The 20,163-nt window shown below is 36.1% G+C and overlaps 1 protein-coding gene across 2 annotated transcripts; it reads right to left on the reverse strand.

Moving 5' to 3' along the window:
• Positions 1-1,720: 1,720 nt before the first annotated feature.
• LOC148195319 (disease resistance protein Roq1-like) lies at positions 1,721-6,775 on the reverse strand. Of its 2 annotated transcripts, XM_088094679.1 has the most exons (7): positions 5,680-6,774; positions 4,140-5,259; positions 3,979-4,045; positions 3,548-3,774; positions 2,649-3,377; positions 2,237-2,552; positions 1,721-2,202 (listed from the first exon to the last, which is right to left on the reverse strand). In XM_088094679.1, exons 1-7 carry the CDS (start codon positions 6,201-6,203, stop codon positions 2,033-2,035), a joined length of 3,153 nt encoding a protein of 1,050 aa, XP_087950805.1. In that variant the 5' UTR covers positions 6,204-6,774; the 3' UTR covers positions 1,721-2,032. The 2 variants fall into 2 exon arrangements, with proteins under 2 accessions (XP_087950805.1, XP_087950804.1); XM_088094678.1 differs by having other exon boundaries at positions 1,721-2,558; positions 5,680-6,775.
• Between the last annotated feature and the right edge of the window lie 13,388 nt (positions 6,776-20,163).

Consider the following 20,163-nt stretch of genomic DNA (forward strand, 5'->3'; position numbering starts at 1 on the left):
GATAATCAATAAGACTTAGAAATTTTCTTTGAAGAAGTTTGCATACAGAAACCTATGCCAGAAATTTAACGAACGTAAAGAAGATGAATATTCTAGAAATTTAACGAACGTAAGAGGATGAATATATCAATAATGGAACGAACGCTAATTTATCCAAATGTTTATTCAATAGGACGAACGCTTCGGTATAAGACCGAGCGATATTTAGGACGGACGCCCGACATAAGGCCGAACGCTATTAAGAACTAACGCTCGACATAAGGCCGAACGCTATCAAAGACGAACGTTCGACATAAGGCCGAACGCTATTAAGAACTAACGCTCGACATAAGGCCGAACGCTATCAAAGACGAACGTTCGACATAAGGCCGAACGCTATTAAGGACTAACGCTCGACAAAAGGCCGAACGCTATCACAGACGAACGTTCGACATAAGGCCGAACGCTATCAAGGACGAACGCTCGGTTAAAGAACGAACGTTACATATTTATAAAGTTTCAAATATTTAAATACCGCTGAGCTAAACCGAACGCTCAGACATCCAAATGGGGACGCTCGTTCTCGAGCAGAATTCTTTCCAAATGAAAGAATTCCAATCTAAGTTATTTTCAATGAAAACCGAACGGTCTAAGACCGAACAGTGACGAGCGTCATTTATCATAGGGACTGATATAAATTTCAGGTTTTTCAACCTTAACAGAATTTTCCAGATTTCAACATTTAAACTTTATACTATATAATTCATAGGATTCTCAAATTTATGAACTTTAAAATTTCATTCCAGTAACTTCATATTAAACATCAACATACAGATTCAATCAATTCAATCATTCCAACTATGTAACATTCATACACCTTTCATACGTATCCAAATCAACATGCAAAACAGACCAGAAATCATATCCCATATCAGTAAACGTTCATAAAGACTCAAACATCATACTTTTCATACATGCAACTCAGATCATAAAATCACGTAGTATAAATTAAACATATAAGCTTCCCTTACCTGGATAGCAGTGTTCGTTCTAATGCAACTGTTGAGTTGGTCTCTTATACGTTCTACCCTCAGTTTCACTATATACTTTCACTTGATCTAAACACCAACATCAGAGATTTCTCAGATACAGTCCATGTATGAACCGAGAACATGGTTTCGTATGAAACCCTAATGAACGAACCACTTAGAGAAGAAGACTTACCAACTTAGAATCTAGTTCTGTTCGGTTCAAACTAACGTCCGCGTCTCCAGGAACGTTCCTATGGTGCTGAAATGAGATCGGAGAAGAGAGGTGAGATTTACAGTAGAGAGAAGTTTCAGGATTTCTAGAGAGAAGTTGGAGAAGATGAAGAGGTGAGTTCAGAGGTTGAAGATGAGTGCGTGCAAGTGAGAGAGAGTTTTCGAAATTTCTGGTTTTGTTAAACTAACGTTCGTTTGGACGAACGTGTCCCAGGCTGCCACCTGCACACCAAACTCTGATTTGGAAGTCTCTCTCGTGACACGTGGTGTGCTTGCATGCAAAGATTGGTGCGTTTTTAATGTTGCAGAGAAATGATTGTGGTTCGGTTTCAGTGCAGAGCAGAGGGGTTTATCAGATTTGGAAATGGGTTTTAAATGAGATAAACATGGATTGTGGTGTGCATTAATGGTGATATGACAGAATTAATTTATGCTAATTATTAAGGGTCTCACACAGTAATATTAAAGTACCCCATGAGTTACACTTAAAATCTGTCACGATTAAGTCCCTGAAGTTCATGTGAATTCAAAATGAAAAAAAAAAAGAGTAATCGAATGTATCGTGTAAGGAGAGACCATAAGAATATGGTCTCACCTTGTTAATTTTTAAACGAGTAGATTTTACAATAAACAATACTATATCTTGAGAAGAGAGAAGAATTGTGCCTATTCAAGGGGAATTTGAATGCAGTGCTGCTTCTGCTTCTATTGTGCCTCTCCCTGGTTAGATGGTAGCAAATCATACTTCCACATTCCACATTCAATAAAGGCTTCAATTCTTCACTTTGATGCTAACCGTTTTCTTCAAATAAGGAAAACTTGCGCTTCCGAGATGTCAAATCTGAATCAAAGTCAATTAGGTCTTGTTCATTTACCCAGCGATACTTACATTTCTTCACATCCGCCTGAACAACATTCTCATAACCCAACATTCTCATAACCCAACATTTCGAAATTCCACCTCCATTCGTCATGGAGCTGAAAACCATTTATACGAAATCCGGGCTGCACAGAACATTCAATATAGTGTATCAACATGTGATCTGACTGGTCAATGACTAGATCTCTTCTAAAATCCGTTGGAATTTGTTTGTTTCGAAATTTTTTTGTTCTTGAATATTTCACTTTGGTTTCATTGTCTAGACGAAATATTACACAATACAAAACACCAAGCAAATTATCGTCGTGCGGATCGGGAGATGGACCAATGGTTAGAACATCTTTCTCCACCTTCACACCCTCATTGTTGAACCAACTCGGTATTTGACTTCCAGGCATAATACTTCCAAAGAATGGCATGGAGTAGGTCGCCTGGTACTAGCAGAGTTATTCGTTAGTAGTTGTTCTCTAGACAAAAATAAATAAATCAAAAATTCAAAGGCAAGAGGAAGGAAAGAGCATCCACACCTTAAGAATTTGTATTGTCCATGAAAAACTCTTTCTCATGCACTGTTCAATCTCAACTAATCCTGGGCAGCTGAAAATGATTAATCCTGCACTTTGATAATCACTTACCTCATCGTCATTCCAAAAATCAAGTGAATCAAATTTTGAAGATGGTAATCTCGGCAGTATGAAAGGTTCTGAGGGCAGGACAGTTTGTAAAGGGAGATCAGGCAAGTATTTCAATCGCTTGCAATGCCCTAAGTTTAAAAAATACAGTCTGAAAAGGTCCTTGAGGTTAGGCAATTCAACAAAATTGTTTCCCTCTAAACTTAGTCTTTCTAAGCAATGTAACTTTCCAATGTCCTCAGGAATTTTAACTAAGTTACAGAAGCTTAGATCGAGTTCACGCAAACAAGGGAAAAGAGAGGAGGGCGACAAACAGCTGATCAAGTGCTCTGCGTTCCTTGCCTCATCTAGTAAGCATTTACTATCTATTGAACAATCACGGACATCCAGACATTTAAGAGAATTCAGGCCCAATATAGTATTGGGTAAGATTACTAGTTTTATGCAGTTTCTCAAATTCAAAAGAACAAGCTTTCTCAGACTCTGAATCGATGGATTGAGTTTTTCGAGCTGTATGCATCCTTCAAGATTTATCCTTTCAAGATTTAGGGCCTCTGCTACATCGGGCATCTCAACTAAACTTTTGCAAAAAGAGAGATCCAGACGCTTCAAATTGGGTAACGGCTACAGAGATTGGCAAAAAAAAAACAAAATTAATAGTGACACTTGGGTTTTCTTTAATTTCTTTTTTTCCATAAATTAATCAAAGAATAAAGGAATTAAAAATAAAAAGTTTGTCATTTATTTTGTTTATTTTTAAAAGAAGTACAAATAAAAAAATTAATTTACACTACCTTTGTGCCTTCCCACAGTCGTTGAATACTGTCCCCACTCAGGATTAACTCAACCAGTTTGTGTGGCTGAAAACTTTGAGGCAAACACTCAAACGGATATCTCTTCCAAATAAGATACCCTAGTTCATTCGAAAGATGACTGAGACTTCCCGAAAACTCCACGTCCCCAACATAAAGCAATTTCAGGTGTTTAATTTTTGATAGACCATCTGCCTTGATGGTTTCATCTGTAAATCAGTTGCATGATTCCGTAAATTTAGGAGCAGTTTTGTAATTGTTGAATAGTCTATGATAATATTAGGAAGTTGCAGGTTACATGCGTGGACAGTTTTTTCTTTTCAGTTCTTTAACCTTAGGTGAGGCTATATATTAGCCAGTTTCTCATTCAATAAAACAGAGGAATTTCTTGTCACAATACAACGTTTACATACCTGGGATTTCAGCATTATCCCACTCCCAGTTAGAATTACAAACTATTGCTTCAAGGTTTCGAGTTGCCTATAACATCGCACATTGTTAGATGTATGTTTTGAAGTATTTAAATTCTAAAATAATTGCAATCTAAAATTTATAATCAAACATTTAACTTTACCTCGTTCTCTGACATAGCATCATGGAGATCTTTGAGTGCCCACAACCTACTCCACTTTATAGGCTCTTTGGGTGATTCTTCCCTAACAATACACCTGCCCAAATCCACTAGCAAGCTATGCATATGTATGAATCCATAGGGATCTTCGGTAATGAGTGATTTATCTTTGAGCACTTCTATGCTATCTTCAGGATGAAATCCACGGAAATCTAGAATTTCCTTCGCATCTTCATCATAATAAGAATTGAAGAAGCAAGCAATATCCAAAAATGTTTGTTGGTCTTTTTCATCCAGTTGAATATAACTTATGCGCAAAATATCCATAATATTTTTACTTTTATTTTCTTTTAGCGCAGCCAATACACTTTTCCATTGTGACAAACTTCGGCCAACCAAAGATGATCCAATTACTTCAATTGCCAAGGGATGGCCTTCAACATGTGATAGTATCTTAGGTGCCAACTTTTCATAATCGCTCAAAATATAATTACCTTTGATGAAAGCATTTCTATAAAATAGTTGGATAGCATCTTCCCAATTCAACGGTTGAACTTGATAAATATCATCCACTCCATGGATCTTCAATATTTGTTGATCCCTAGAAACTATGATGATTCTGCTTCCTCCACCTAAGCATTCTCGCAACAAATTGACTCTGTTTCCACTAAATATCCTCAGTTGTTGAACTTGATCAACGTTGTCAAGAACTATAAGTGCCCTTGCATTGTTCAGTCTGGACCTCACCAAACATGTTCCCTCAATAACATTGCAAATCTCTAGATTTTTCTCATTCAGACACTGAGAAATTAAATGCTTTTGTATGCCTAACGAATTAGAATCTCGATATATTTGGCTTACATCATCAATAAAACAACGATAATTATATTGACGACAAATTCTTTCATATAAAGCCCGAACAAGAGTTGTCTTTCCTATGCCACCCATTCCACTTATTCCGACAACTCGAACATCATTAAGGAGATCAAAACGCAAAATATTTCTTAAGTTTTGAACTCGAGACTCTATTCCAACTAGTTCATCCCTTGGAAGATTTAAAATATTTGGTCCCAAAATATTTATTATGGTTTGAACAATTTCTTTAATCTGTTCATCTTGTGGCCTGAAAATTTAAATGAAATGAATGCAAAACATCACGCAACACAACATGAAAAGAGTATATACATTTTTAGGATAAAATAATGACGTAAAAAATTTTAACCGTCAAACTATTATTATTATTAAACTAGTATATATTTGTACTCAATGTGCAGGTTTCCTCCTGAACCTCTGTTTTTAGATAATGACATAAGACAAATCATAATTAGCATAAAGAAAGTCGTAGAAAGCTATAAGATATTGTGATTAGCCTATGAGCAAAACTAGTTAAAAAGATGCAGAATACCGTATATATAGGCAACCGCAGTTTAATTTTTGTGAAGCACTTCCAAATATCAATAAAGCTAGATTTGTCATCAAATCAATTGATACTTCTATCATGTCCAGGTTACTAATTATTGAATTGAGAGAGAAGAGTACTCACTTATTTCGGATATCCCAACCGGAGAGATTGGCCACTTGTGTGAGAGCTTCTCTCCATCTTTGAGCTTCCTCCGTCTTCACCTTATCCTCTCTGAATCTATTTTTGTGTTCTGCAAATGCTTTCTCATAACATCCACTCTGTTTGCGCACCACCGAAGGATCAACATCGTAAAATATAGGTAAAACACGTCTTGTTGAAGTATTAACGCAGTTAAGTATCTCTGACAGTTCACGTAAGCACCAAGTGGAGAAAGCATAGTTCTTTGAGAAGACAACAACGAAAACTCGAGAGCCTTGAATGGCTTGCAGCAGCTCGGGTGCTATGGATTCACCTTTTTTGAGATATTCGTCATCTTTGAAGGCATCAATGCCTTCTCGACGGAGAGCTCCAAAGAAAGAACTAGTGAAGTTGTTGCGCGTGTCTTCACCACGAAAGCTCACAAATACATCGTATGTGTTAATTGCATGAGATGAAGAAGGGGTGTGATGGATGATGGCGTCGGACGCGGTCATACACTCGGACATGCCGGAGATGATAAGGTCCAGTTCTTTGGCACACCGGAGGATACGCCGGAGAATGTTCAAGACACGCGACTCAAATTTATTAAGGAAATCGGAAACCAAATGGAGTCGCACTCAATACCTCGAACTCTTTTCAGTATGACCACCAGCGGCGCCGCGCCGCAGACAACGGCAGGACACACTGCGACCTTGCCCTTGAGAGCAGTGGAACAAGCCGAATCCCACAAAGTCCGAAACTTTGTTCACTGAAGAATGAAGCCCGGATCGTAGATTTTAGTGGGAAAGTGAGAGATAGTTGTTATTAGAGCAGGAAAGTGAGTGGCGTGACCTTAAGGAGAAAAGAAAGAGAGGTAAAATGAAGTAAGACAAACATCAAATAGTATTAAACACAGTATTTTCGTATTATTGTCCCTGCTTACTGAAAGCAGAAATTGTTGATAGAAAAGGGTACTATTGGAATTGCTGCAGATATAGAAAGCAAATAGTCAAGAAATATAGATCCAGTCCTGCGCCTGGTGGTAGAATTCTAAAGCTAACGCGTTTTATTTTTGCCGTCTCTTTCTGTGATTTTTTCGTTGAAGCTTCTTGCAAGACAAACAGTCAAGAAATATAGATCCGAGTCCTGCGCGTGGTGGTGGAACTCTAAAGTTAATGCGTTTCACTTTTGCGTTTTTTCGTAGAAGGCAGAAAAATATTTTCTAAGAATTGATTATAATAATCACGAAATTGTATTTTACAACTTATCATTAAAGAAAATAACGAATTATAGATTTTTTTAAACTATTATTTATTATATTACTATTATGATTCCTTTTTATTATTACTCTGAATTCCTGGAGAAGTATAATTCTCAATAAAGAAAGGTTATTTGTCAACAGGCTTCACTTATGTTTCTCGTTAACAAAAGCTACTTATGTTCCTCACTAATAATTAAAAACTAGTAAAGTTTTTCTTGGTACAGAGTTTCTTTACTTATTTATCTTGATATTCTAAATCAATATTGATTTGACATATATTTTTAATCTAGTAAACTGATTTTATTTTATTTCATTAAAATATTGATATATAAAATGTGGAGATTTATAATATATATAATTAAATTTTAACCAAGTTGGATTAGATTGTTTCAATTTATTGATTATTAAATAGTTAAACTAATATTTTATATTGTATGACATCATATATGAAAACGGTTATTTTAAAATAGAACTAAATATTATTTTATTCTCTAAATTTGAAATCTGAAATTAATTATATTTTAGTTTCAAATTTATTATATAATATAATTAGGTTATTGATTTTATGAGTATAGTAAAATTATTAATACTAACATTATCATATTTTAAAATAAAATTATAATTAAAATACTTGTTATAAAATTAACATGACATAATTAGGAAATAATCTTATTTGAAACTTGAGTTTGAACTTTTCGGACAGTCGATAAAATTATAATGGTGCTATGATTGTTCCATTTATTTGGAGAAGGCCTCTTATTGATGAGAAAGGAAAAAGCAAGATCTGTTTGTAAAAACTCTCTGACGCTTAAGTCAATAAGAGATGTTGAGACAAGATTGTTTAGAAACACAAGATGGTCCAGCAACTCATATTTTGAAGTTTAACAAACAACATTCAACGAGATAAACATAAAGAATATAATGATTGTGGTAAGATTTTATGGGTTTGATATTATGGAAACATAATCTAACCGAATGCTGAGCTAAACGCTAATGCTTAAAAGTTCAACATACAAACGTGGTGAGCCACCAAGCGTTTGACAAAACATGCTATAAGTCATTAAGAGATACACAATTATTTGGTATCTCAAACATGTTCAAGGCTTAAGTCATAAAGAGCGCCAAACACTATAAAACTCTTGATGAAGTGTCTAATCATCATTGCACTTAATCAAAATGTTAAGGCATTTGAACATTAAGTTATGCTAAGAACTGTTAGACGATATATTTATGCCTAGACGGGGTTATGAAACAAAATAAATCCAATATACTTGTCCAATTTCATTATTTAAAATAATGGAAATACTGAAGGAAATAAAACAACTCTAATTATATTGTCTTGAAATTTTAAATGCAATAACTTTAAATAAAAATCTAAAGTTTGTCCCTTATCATCTCTCGAATCTACCATGCCTCAACACCATCTACAACAGCATCTGTTCACATATAACACATTATACGATCATCACCGATAATATCATTCACAACACACAATACAAACACATATGGGGTAAGCTACCATTGAAACAATCATAATAAAAACAAGATATAACACATGGAATATATCAACCACAAACAACCACCCTATACCTAAAGGTAATAACAATAGAATTCCTAATGTTCTAACATAACAAATCAATCATATTTGATTACTTGATTCTTAACCCTTTGTCTATGCACTCATTAGCACCTTTGCTAACTACACACTATAACTATTATAGTAACATTGCTACCAACATAACATTCCCTGGAGCACTCCATACTATGATCATCATCATATATACACAACCACCATGGCCATCTTAGTCATGAACAAAGCATGAGCATCATTAAACCATAAACACCATAGTGGAAAGAGTCAGTCCCACTCCTGTACGCTACCTCATCGATTGTAGTCACTCCTACAGCCTAATCTGTAGATTTCCCATATAGATACGCTCGAGTAGTCCTGCAATCCAACTAAGGAAAATGAAATCCCACCACACAAGGACAAGGAAGACACCATCACCTCCACACAAGGAAGGTTTAATACCCGAACAACCCTTCCTATGCACACAAGGCAAATGAAGCACCTATCTACAGATAACACCATGATGTACTAGGTAGAGCAAGTAAATAAATCCTCCACTCTCATGCTAATCAATCACATGCTCAAGTACATCCCAACACTCACTTATGCTCTGATATAAACCACAAGTCAAATTTAACCCTGAACATAACCACCAATGTCATTCTTTGATCATCATCACATTCCACAACTCCTCAAGCTTGGTCCACGTATATTCTTCCTTAAATTTGTAATTTTTAACCAAAATGCACTTGGATAATCGATTATCATAAGTGATAATTGATTATTCTTGAAAAGATTGACGTTTTCACAAAAAAATACTATGATAATTGATTATCTTAGTGAAAAATTCTCAGAAATGTCACACATGAAGGATAATCGATTATCATCCCAAATAATTGACTATTACCGAAACCATACTCAGCATCAATGCGTAGATAATTGATTGTTGCCGAATCAAAACACATCCTGGACATAATTCAAGCATTCAAAACATTCATACTACAACCCTAGGTCACGAGAAATCATACCCAAAACATCATGCATGTATTTAAGCCTCACATACCATTATGAACCGATTCTAATACATATATTACATCATTTGAATCATCCAAATGCAATCATTAACATGTCATACACCAATAAAACGCAATTATATTGTATATGATTATCACCACACCCTCACAACATATATTTGCATGAAAACCCTCAAGCATTATAACTTTGTTATCTCTTAGCATCAAACCCTCTGTTGGGATAACCTAACACAACATATATAATACATTCATAAGGAAAACCCATCACAAATATGATAAAAAAACATATTCCCATGCATACACAAACCCTTAACCAACCATAACCACAAATGATCATAACCATAATCATGTATGTTGATAAGGGGAACCTAGCTTCTATACATATTGGTTTTTGATGATAAATAAGTTTAAATGATTAGAAATGGTTTTAATCATTCTTGCACAACAAAATGACATAAAAAATGTTTAAATCTTCAACATGTTAGCGCTAGATGTTTTAATCCATTCACAAGTGGTGAAGTAAGCCTATAATAGATTGAAAAGCTAGTTTTTGGTAATAATAATCGAGTACATAAGTGGTATAATTCATTAGATTAAGCAAGAAAACTTAGAAAGCTAAACATGAGCAAACCACTCTATTATAATTGATTATATAAGTTAAATAACCGATTAAAACAGAGAGAAAGGCATAATTTGTTCTATAAATAACATAATCTATTAAGAAAGGCAAATGGATGACTAACTAGGCTAAGTGGCAAAATAATTGATTATATAAGTTCTATAATCGATTAAAATAAAAACTAAGGTCTAATCCATTATATAGATAACTTAATCTGTTAAGTCTATTAGAAGAAGCAATTATATGCATAAATATTGAAATAATCGATTATATATGTGCAATAATCTGTTAAAACAAAGGCAAAAACATCATAGATTGTGCTAATAACGTAATTGATTAAACTAAGTCAGGATTTGAATTTTCTATATAAACCAGACTTGAGACCTTTTTCATTAAAGTTTTAATTTTCAAATACTAACATACTTTCTAAGTTTTGAGTACAGAGTCTCTCAAGAATAGTTCTTGGATGATTTCAAGCTTCATTGGTGATCATACATTCAAATATTCATTTAAGATCAAGTGGACTTCACTGTTGCTGATATACATGCACTATAAGAGTGTGTTCTGATTATTATATCATTCTTTCTACATTGTGTAGCACATGTGCGAGTGGGCTAGGTTAGAGATTAAGGGTTTTAATCTCTTGTATGAGGTGAAAGTGAGTGTTTTCCTCTCTTATTTGTGTTGTAATTTGATTTGAGTGTGGTGAGGATAACAATTGAGAGTTTCATTATATTCTCAACTCATATTTGATTCAGTGAAAAGCCTCTCAACTCAGGTTGTTGGGAGAAGACTGGATGTAGGCTTGTGATAAGCTTAACCAATATAAATTACTTAGTTGATTCATTTATCTTTGATTATTGATTTCAAGATTCAAGAATTGATAAAGATTTGAAAAAGATTTCAAAAAAGGTTAAATCCAATTCACCCCCTCTTGCCCCCCTCTTGGTTTGAGATATAAGGTCTACTATTTTTAACAATTGGCACTAGAGCTGGGTTGTCGAATTTTGATCGATTAAACATATCCACAAATAGGCCACCTCTATTTGCAGGTGCGAATTATCCTTTTTGGAAAATTAGAATGAAGATCTTCTTGGAATAAATAAACAAAGGTGTATGGGATGTCGTGATCAATGGACCCTATGAACCAACCAAGATAGAAAATGGGAAGACTAACCTAAATATTTTTATAAGTGGACAACAAAAGAAAGCAAAAGAGCTCACTATGATGTAAGGGCCAAGAACATAATCTCCTCTACACTTATAATTGATGAATTCTATAGAATCTCAGTTTTTGAATCAGTCATAGAAATGTGGGATGTTCTAGAGGTTACAGATGAGGGGACAAATGAAGTGAGAAAAGTTAGGAAGAACTCTTTGATTCAAGAATATGAGATGTTTAGGATGAAGAATGGTGAAACTATATATGATATGCAAAAAGGATTTACTTATATAGTGAATCACCTTCATTCTCTTGGAAAGACTTTTGACAAGGAATAACTAAACATCAAGATTCTAAAGAGTCTAAATAAAAATTGGCAACCAAAGGTCATAGCTATATTAGAATCAAGGGATCTAACTACCATGAATATGGTAAATTGTTTGGGAAACTAAGGGAACATGAGCTTGAGTTAGGAAGGTTGAAAGAAGAGGAAGAATGCGAGAAAAGGCACACAATTGCTCTCAAAACTGCTGCAAAAATATCAAGCCAAACAAGCTCCAAAAAGCATGATGCTGAAGATGAACTAGAAGCTGGAAATTCTGATGCTAAAGCAATGAGTTTCGTGGTAAAAATGTTCTCTAAATTCTTGAAATTCAAAACTAAGACTAACTCTGATTTTGCAGGAAACACAAAGTTAAATAGAAGAAAAGGAAAACCAATTGTTGCACTAACTTGCTATGAATATGACAAGGTTAGACACATTAAGCCAGAATGTCCAATGATCAAAATGAAACAAAAGTTGGAAGAGAAGAACAATCAAGACAATAGAAACCAGAGCAAGAAAAAGGCCTACATGGCTTGGGAAGATAGTGCCTCAAGCTCATTCTCGAGAGAATATGATGAGAGCATTGAAGAAGTAACTCATCTTTGATTGATGGCTGGATCAATGTCTTCACAAAGCAGCATGAGTATCTTTTAAGATGAAAGCATATAAGACAAGTATTATCAACTCCTTGATACATTCCAAGAATTACATGAAGAAGCTATAAAAATGAAATATGCAAACAATAGGCTCAAGAGTGAAAATAGGTGTCTAGAAAGTAGATTAGACAACCTAGACAAAGAAAATGAAAGGCTGAAAACTAAACTGGCAGGTTTAAAAAATGCACATAGAAAAGAGCAAAGTGAATGCTCAAGAGTGTGAAAACTTTCCAAGACAATTGGAAATAATTAAGTATCTCATGAACACTTTATCTAAGTTCACTCTAGGTAGTTCAAATCTTGAAGCCTTACTAGGAACACAAAGAAGTGTACTAAACAAGCAAGGAATTGGCTATACCAGTAAAAGTAGTAAATTGAAGTCTAGAAAATTCATTAACATTAGTAAACCTTCATCGATAACATGTTTTTACTACAATCACATTGGTTATGTATCAAAGGCTTGCTACTATAAAAATGTTGGTGTGCCTAAGGGCAAGTTTAAATGGATTCCTAAGGAATCACCACAAACACCTAACATTAAAGAACCCAAATTCATCTAGGTACCTGCATCCAAACCTTTTAACTGTTTTACAGAAGATGAATTGAAAATGTCTGTGCTTAAGGTGAAATGCAAAACTGAAACATATCTCACACTTCAAAGTGATCATGACACCTTGAGGACATCAAAATTGGTAATAGACTCTATCATTGGTAAAACATGCATATTTTCCATTCTACATTAACACTTTGACATGTATGATGTGTGCTTGATGCTAGATGCAAATAGGATGAATGAAAATATTCAAAATGACCAAATCTGCGAGTTTTAATCAATTGCATTAAGACCATAATCGATTAAACATTCTTCTCTCTTTTGTTGGAATAAAGGTCTATTACTAAAATAATCGATTAAATTAAAAATCTAATCGGTTAAAATAACTTCAGAAAGGGCTTTTCAAATTCAATTAGGTTTCCCACTTCACTTAATCAATTAAGATCGAAACTCTAATCAATTAAAATGTTTTTTCTATTCTCATTTTTAGAATCTTGAGATCAAAACTCCTCCATTGTAAAAAATCCATTCAAAACCAAACCTTCATCTTTGCTCCCAAACCTATAATCTTCATGGCCTCCTCTTCCAAACGCGCCAAAAGGGCTACTCAGAAAACCATATCAGCAAGCCCCGCTAGGTGGAGTGATGAAGAAGCCCAAACAAATTTTGAATGCTTTTGGCGCATTAGAAAAATCGTCTCGCACAAATACATGAGGATAAACTTCTATCGAAGAGAGGGGTTCATCTTCTAAGATTGGTTGGAGTATCAAGGGTTGGAAAATTTCGTAGAGATGTATGCACTAGTAAAAAATCGGGTTTTTACAGCGCACATTATGCCACGGTTCAACGAAAACCGCAGCATAATGGTGCGCGGTGGCAGTTTTGTAAATAAAACGAACATATATGCCGCGGTTCCCGGTAGAACCGCGGCATATACCCCAGTCAACCATTGCCTTTGACGCCACGTATGAATAAAAAATTAAATAACAGAGTATATGCCGCGGTTCTCTGCACAACCGCGGCATATACCCTGCCAATTTATTGCAGGTGCTGACTGGGTCAGAGAATTTGAAAAGTTGCAGGGGTTATATGCCGCGGTTCTCTGGGGAACCGCGGCATATACCCCTGTAACGTCTTAACTTCTCTGCCAGTCAGAGAATTTCAGAAGTTACAGGGGGTATATGCCGCGGTTCCCCAGAGAACCGCGACATATAACCCCTGTAACTTTTCAAATTCTGTGAAAGGCAGTTGGGGAGACAGTTGTGTTGAACACGTTTCAGGGGTATATGCCGCGGTTCTCCAGAGAACCGCGGCATATTCTCCTATATGAAATTAATTTAATATTTATTTGAAATATTTGGAGGTATATGCCGCGGTTCAGCGGGCAACCGCGGCATATAGTTTGAAAATAATTTCAAAAATGCCATTTCTGATAATTTTTTAAATTAGTATATGCCGCGGTTGGGGGTTAAACCGCGGCATATAACCCCTTTATACCGCGGTTAAGTAGTGAACCGCGGTAGATTCCCCTGTTCAGAGTTAAAAAACAAAACTTGGAACAGTGCATCGTCTTCCTCGCGCGTTCTCTCTGTTTCGCGTTTCTTCTTCCTCCCAGCACCCTTCATCTCAGATTTTGCGTTTTTAACCGTTTAAACTCAAAATTGTTCGGTCATTATTCGTTTTTGACGATAAAAACGAGTTTTAGCCGATCAAAATCGTGATTTCCTTGCGTTTTTCACCCTCTCCGCCGCCGCCGCCGTTGTGTTGCGTTTTTCACCCTCTCCGCCGCCGTTCCTCTTCCAGGTATTTATGTCCATTTGCATTTATAACGTGATTTCTTCATTAATTTTTGCATAATGCTATAGTTTTGGTAATGTATGAAGTTTCTATAGTTTTGGTAATGTATTATGGTATAATTTTTGCTTTAATTTTGATAGTGCATGAAATTGTTATAGTTTATTAATTGTTTGATTGTATGATTGAATTGATTGTATGTTGAATATATTGTATAATTGTATGATTGTAATTTTGTAGAATATTTACGTATGGATCGAAATTGGATTAATTTACCACGCATTAGTGTTGAGTACGAGAGAGGGGTAGAGGAATTTATACAATTTGCGCAACGTAATGAGGGGAGAACTGATAATGAAGTGAAGTTTAGATGTCCTTGTGTGAACTGTTTGAATGGGAGAAAGTTGAACGCAACTCAAATTAGAGAACATCTTATATGTGATGGTTTTCTAAGATGCTATACAACATGGATCTGGCACGGCGAAGAAATGGATTTTCCCACTGACTCTCAAAGTGTAAATGTTACTGATTCCACCATGGAAGAAGATCGACCGGATGAAGACAAATTGGAGGACATGATCCGCGATGTTGGAGCAGAAAATTTTGCCAAAGCTCATGTGTATGAGACGATGTCGACTGATGCAGAAACACCTTTGTATGTCGGTTCAACTAAGTTCACACGTTTGTCAGCGGTGTTAAGGCTCATGAATTTGAAGGCGAGCAATGGATGGACTGATAAGAGTTTTACAGAACTGTTGACGTTGTTGAATGAAATGTTGCCAGATGGAAATACACTTCCCACTCGTAATTATGATGCGAAGAAAATTCTTTGTCCAATGGGTATGGAGTATAAAAGGATACATGCTTGTCCCAATGACTGCATTTTGTATAGGAAAGAGTTTGAATTTTTGACAAAGTGTCCAAAATGTGGCTTATCACGATACAAGTCAAAAAACAATAGTGAAGATAATGGTCAGATAGAAAAAAATGGATCTGCTTTGAAAGTAGTTTGGTACCTTCCAATAGTGCCCAGACTTAAGCGTTTGTTTGCGAATCCCAAAGATGCTAAAAATCTTAGATGGCATGCAGATGAGAGAAAAATTGACGGGCTGCTTCGTCATCCAGCTGATTCAAAGCAATGGAAAAATATTGATCGACAATTCCCCGAATTTGGTCAAGAGTGTAGAAATCTTAGGCTTGGTTTAGCCACTGATGGAATGAACCCATTTGGTAATCTGAGTACCAATCACAGTTGTTGGCCAGTTATATTGATAATTTACAACTTATCTCCTGCATTGTGCATGAAGAGGAAGTACATGATGTTGTCTATGATGATATCTGGTCCAAAGCAGCCTGGAAATGACATAGATGTTTATCTAAGCCCACTAGTTGAAGACTTGAAGGTTTTGTGGGTTGATGGGGTTGAAATATTTGATGCATTCGCTTCAGAGACTTTTACGATGCGTGCAATGTTATTTTGCACCATTAATGACTTTCCTGCTTATGGTAATTTGTCAGGATACAGTGTCAAGGGTCATAAAGCGTGTCCTATATGTGAAGAAAACACTGCAGCTCATCAATTGAAACATGGAAGAAAGACGGTGTATCTGCGTCATCGGAGATTTCTAAAACGTAATCATCCATATAGAAGGTTAAAAAAAGCATTCAATGGAGATCAAGAGAGGGACGAAGCACCAAATCCACTTACTGGCCTTCAAGTTCTTCAAAAAGTTAATAAAATACATCATGTATTTGGGAAAACATCGAAGAAGTCATCTGTAACGACCCCTTGGAAGAAGAAATCAATATTCTTTGATCTTCCATATTGGTCAAAGTTAGATGTTCGACATTGCATAGATGTGATGCATGTAGAAAAGAATGTGTGTGATAGCTTGATTGGTACATTACTCAACATTCAGGGAAAGACAAAAGATGGAGTGAATGCTCGTTTGGATTTGGTTGACATGAATATCCGAGAAGAGTTGGCACCCAAGGAGATTGGTAAACGTACTTATTTGCCCCCTGCATGTTACACAATGTCTAGACAAGAGAAGATAAGTTTTTGTGTATGTTTAAAGAGTATCAAAGTACCACAAGGATACTCTTCAAATATTAAGAGTTTAGTGTCAATGCAGGACTTAAAGCTTGTTGGCATGAAGTCTCACGATTGTCACGTCTTAATGCAACAGTTGTTACCGGTGGCTATTCGTGGAATTTTGCCCAAAAATGTTAGGCACACCATAAACAGGTTGTGTTCATTTTTCTCGTCAATATGTAGTAAAGCCATCGATCCTACAAAGTTAGATGAACTTCAAGGCGAGATTGTTATCATCTTGTGTCAACTAGAGATGTTTTTCCCTCCATCTTTTTTTGACATCATGGTACATTTACTTGTTCATTTGGTTAGAGAAATCAAGTTGTGCGGACCGATATACTTAAGATGGATGTATCCTATTGAGCGTTATATGAAGATTTTGAAAGGGTACGTTAAAAATCCATATCGTCCTGAAGGTTCGATGATTGAAAGGTATATTGCTGAAGAAAGTATCGAGTTTTGTTCAGATTACATGACATCAACGAATCCAATAGGAGTTCCTCGCACAGCATGGTTGAATAAATTTTCTACAAGTAAAAGCATCCGAGGTGTCAATGTGGTGACAAAAGATCGCGAAGAATTGTTGCAAGCGCATCTTTATATATTGAACAACACAGATGAGGTGATCCCTTTTTTGGAGGCACACAAAGCCATTGTTAAGAATAAAAATCCAAGACAATCAGAGAAATGGCAATTGATGGAGCATAACAAAACATTTATGTCTTGGTTCAAATCTGAAATTGACAAAGAGCCACATTCTTCTGAAACTTTATTGTGGCTTGCAAATGGTTTGAAGTTTGATGTCGTGTGTTGTACAGGTTATGAAGTCAATAATTGCACATTCTATACGAAGACTTTGGATGATAAAAGCACAGTACAAAATAGTGGAGTCAGTTTAGAAGCTGAGTCACTTCAATTTTCCACATCAAAAGATCAATCTCCTGTACTTGGATCAATGAGATATTATGGTATAATAGAAGAGATATGGGAGGTTGATTACACCAAGTTTTCTGTTCCATTGTTCAAGTGTAAGTGGTTTGACAATAAGAGTGGTGTGAAAGTAGATGACTCGGGTATGACACTGGTTGATTTTCGCAAGGTGGGTTATCGAGACGAACCGTTTATCATGGTACATCAAGCATCTCAAGTTTTTTATGTCAAAGATCCTGCGTCTGACCATTGGTATGTTGCTCTTCAAGGCAAAAAACAAATTGAAGTTAACGAAGACAATCTGATTAATATTGATATTGCTGACAACCATTCATTTCAAACTACAACAAATTTGGATGACCAATCCGTAGTTGACGATGATGTACATGCAATTCGGTCAGATCATGATGAGGGAATATACATATAATGAATCCATATCTTTATGTATGAATTTTCAATTTCTGTACTATTACATGTTTTGTTAATTTATATGATATTACATAAGTCTTGAAAGAAAATTTAATGTTGTTATTTATTTTGACAGATATATGGCTGATCATCCACATTCTTCAGGGGATGAGGCTCCCCCAACCAGATCCACTAGAGGACCCACTAGGATGAAACAATTATTAATCAGGAAAAATAGTGGTGAAAGAACTCCGGTGAATGTGAATGTCACCACGGGTGTGGCAACTGGCCCCCATGCAGATGACTTCCGATCATACCTTGGAGTAGTGGCACGTGATAGGATTAGCATTCTCATTCCATCTTTTGATCATGTGTCCGAGGGTGATCGGAACATTATTTGGCAAGATATATTGGTAAGTTAGTTAATAGCATTTGAATTAAAATTTGTTTATATTGATAATTTTGTACTAATACAACTTTATTATGTTTTTTTCAGATGACATTTGACATTCCAAATGTCCCAACACTTAGAAATAAGTGTTTGTCAACTGTTGCAGAAAATTTCAGAAACTTTAAAAGCAAGTTGACATCAAGGTACATCTTTGGACACCTTAAACATAAAAGTCCATGCAGTTCATATAAGTCCATTGATGAGGAGACTTGGCGGCTTTTTAAAGAGAGTCGGATGTCAGAGGAATGGCAGGTTAGTGTAGTTCATATTATTCAATTCCTCATTAACAAATATATATCATATGAACTGATTAATTAATGTGTATGTGACAGGCAATTAGAAGCAAAGCACAAGGAACAAGTGCTAAGAACAAAAACCCCCACCTATTATCTCGTGGTGGGTATAGGAAGCTTGAGGAGAAAATCCTCAAGCAAAAGGCAGATGCTATACCACCATCTTAGAGTGGTAGCCCTCCTCAGCCTCCTTCTCCACCGTCTAGACATGAGAAATGGAAGTTGGCCCGTATGCGACCATCGGGCACCTACTCTTCCGACACAGCACGAGAGATTTCTGAAAAAATTGTAAGTTATCACTGTTCCTAAAATAATAAATATTGTCATTATACATACTACATTAAACTATTTAACTGATAATGGTGTTTTGTAATGTTACAGGACGCCTTGGTTGAGCAGAGCTCCCAAGGCCAATTCACTCCAGAGGGTCGCCAGGATATTCTTGCTGCTGCAATTGGACGACCTGAGCACCCTGGACGTGTACGTGCTGCAGGTCCTGGAGTAGGAATTACGGATTATTTTGGGAGCTCTTCTCGTCAGCCTTCATATTCGTACAGCGATACACAAAGGATGACAGAAGAGATCACAAAAAAGGTCCGACAAGACCTTATGCAGGAGATCAGGGCCGAGGTGAGGGCTGAATTCCAGATGCTATACCAGGAGCAGTTTCAGAGCATGCGCCCGGTGCAGTCTCCTATAGAGGAACATGTGGTCCCTCCCCCTCCCACAGGTAAACTTAATAAACATTTATGTGCAATTATTTCTATCTCTTGTATAATCTAACATTTACTCTGACAGGGAGAAGCGGCAAAGGAAGTTGTTCCGCATCAGCCATCCCAGAGGATGACATGGACGATGGTAGTCCATGTCTGCTATACATTTTAGAAGAAGATGAGATGGTGCTGGTAGCTCGTGGAACAGAGTTTAGGTCAGCGACTGTATGTCATGGTATGCAACTATTAGAGGATGAGGTGAAGGTCTCAGTGGATGAAATGATCATGCCAGATGCCTCGGTTCCACTGTCCACGGAAGAGATTTTCACTGTGGAACAAGCATATAAGTCGTTTATCACTTGGCCTAAATTTTTGGTTAAACCAGTTTCTGACCCCTCGGTATGAAATTCTTCTTTACACTTCTCAATTTTAAAGGTTTTTGATGTCAAAACTTATCTTATCTTTTCATGTAACAACAGACGCAGGAACAACAGAAGATTCCTCTATCTGAGGATGACCCTCTTTCTTCATTGCATCTACTTGCTGACATCCTTGATGATAAGCCTTTGGAGGTTGAGTATGATGCTGATGTATTTGGGCATGGCTCTGAGGTCCCAATATAC

Source organism: Vigna umbellata, chromosome 7 (genome assembly GCF_029865625.1).
Source record: "Vigna umbellata cultivar VRB3 chromosome 7, Vumbellata_1.0, whole genome shotgun sequence".
NCBI classification, from domain to species: Eukaryota; Viridiplantae; Streptophyta; class Magnoliopsida; order Fabales; family Fabaceae; genus Vigna; species Vigna umbellata.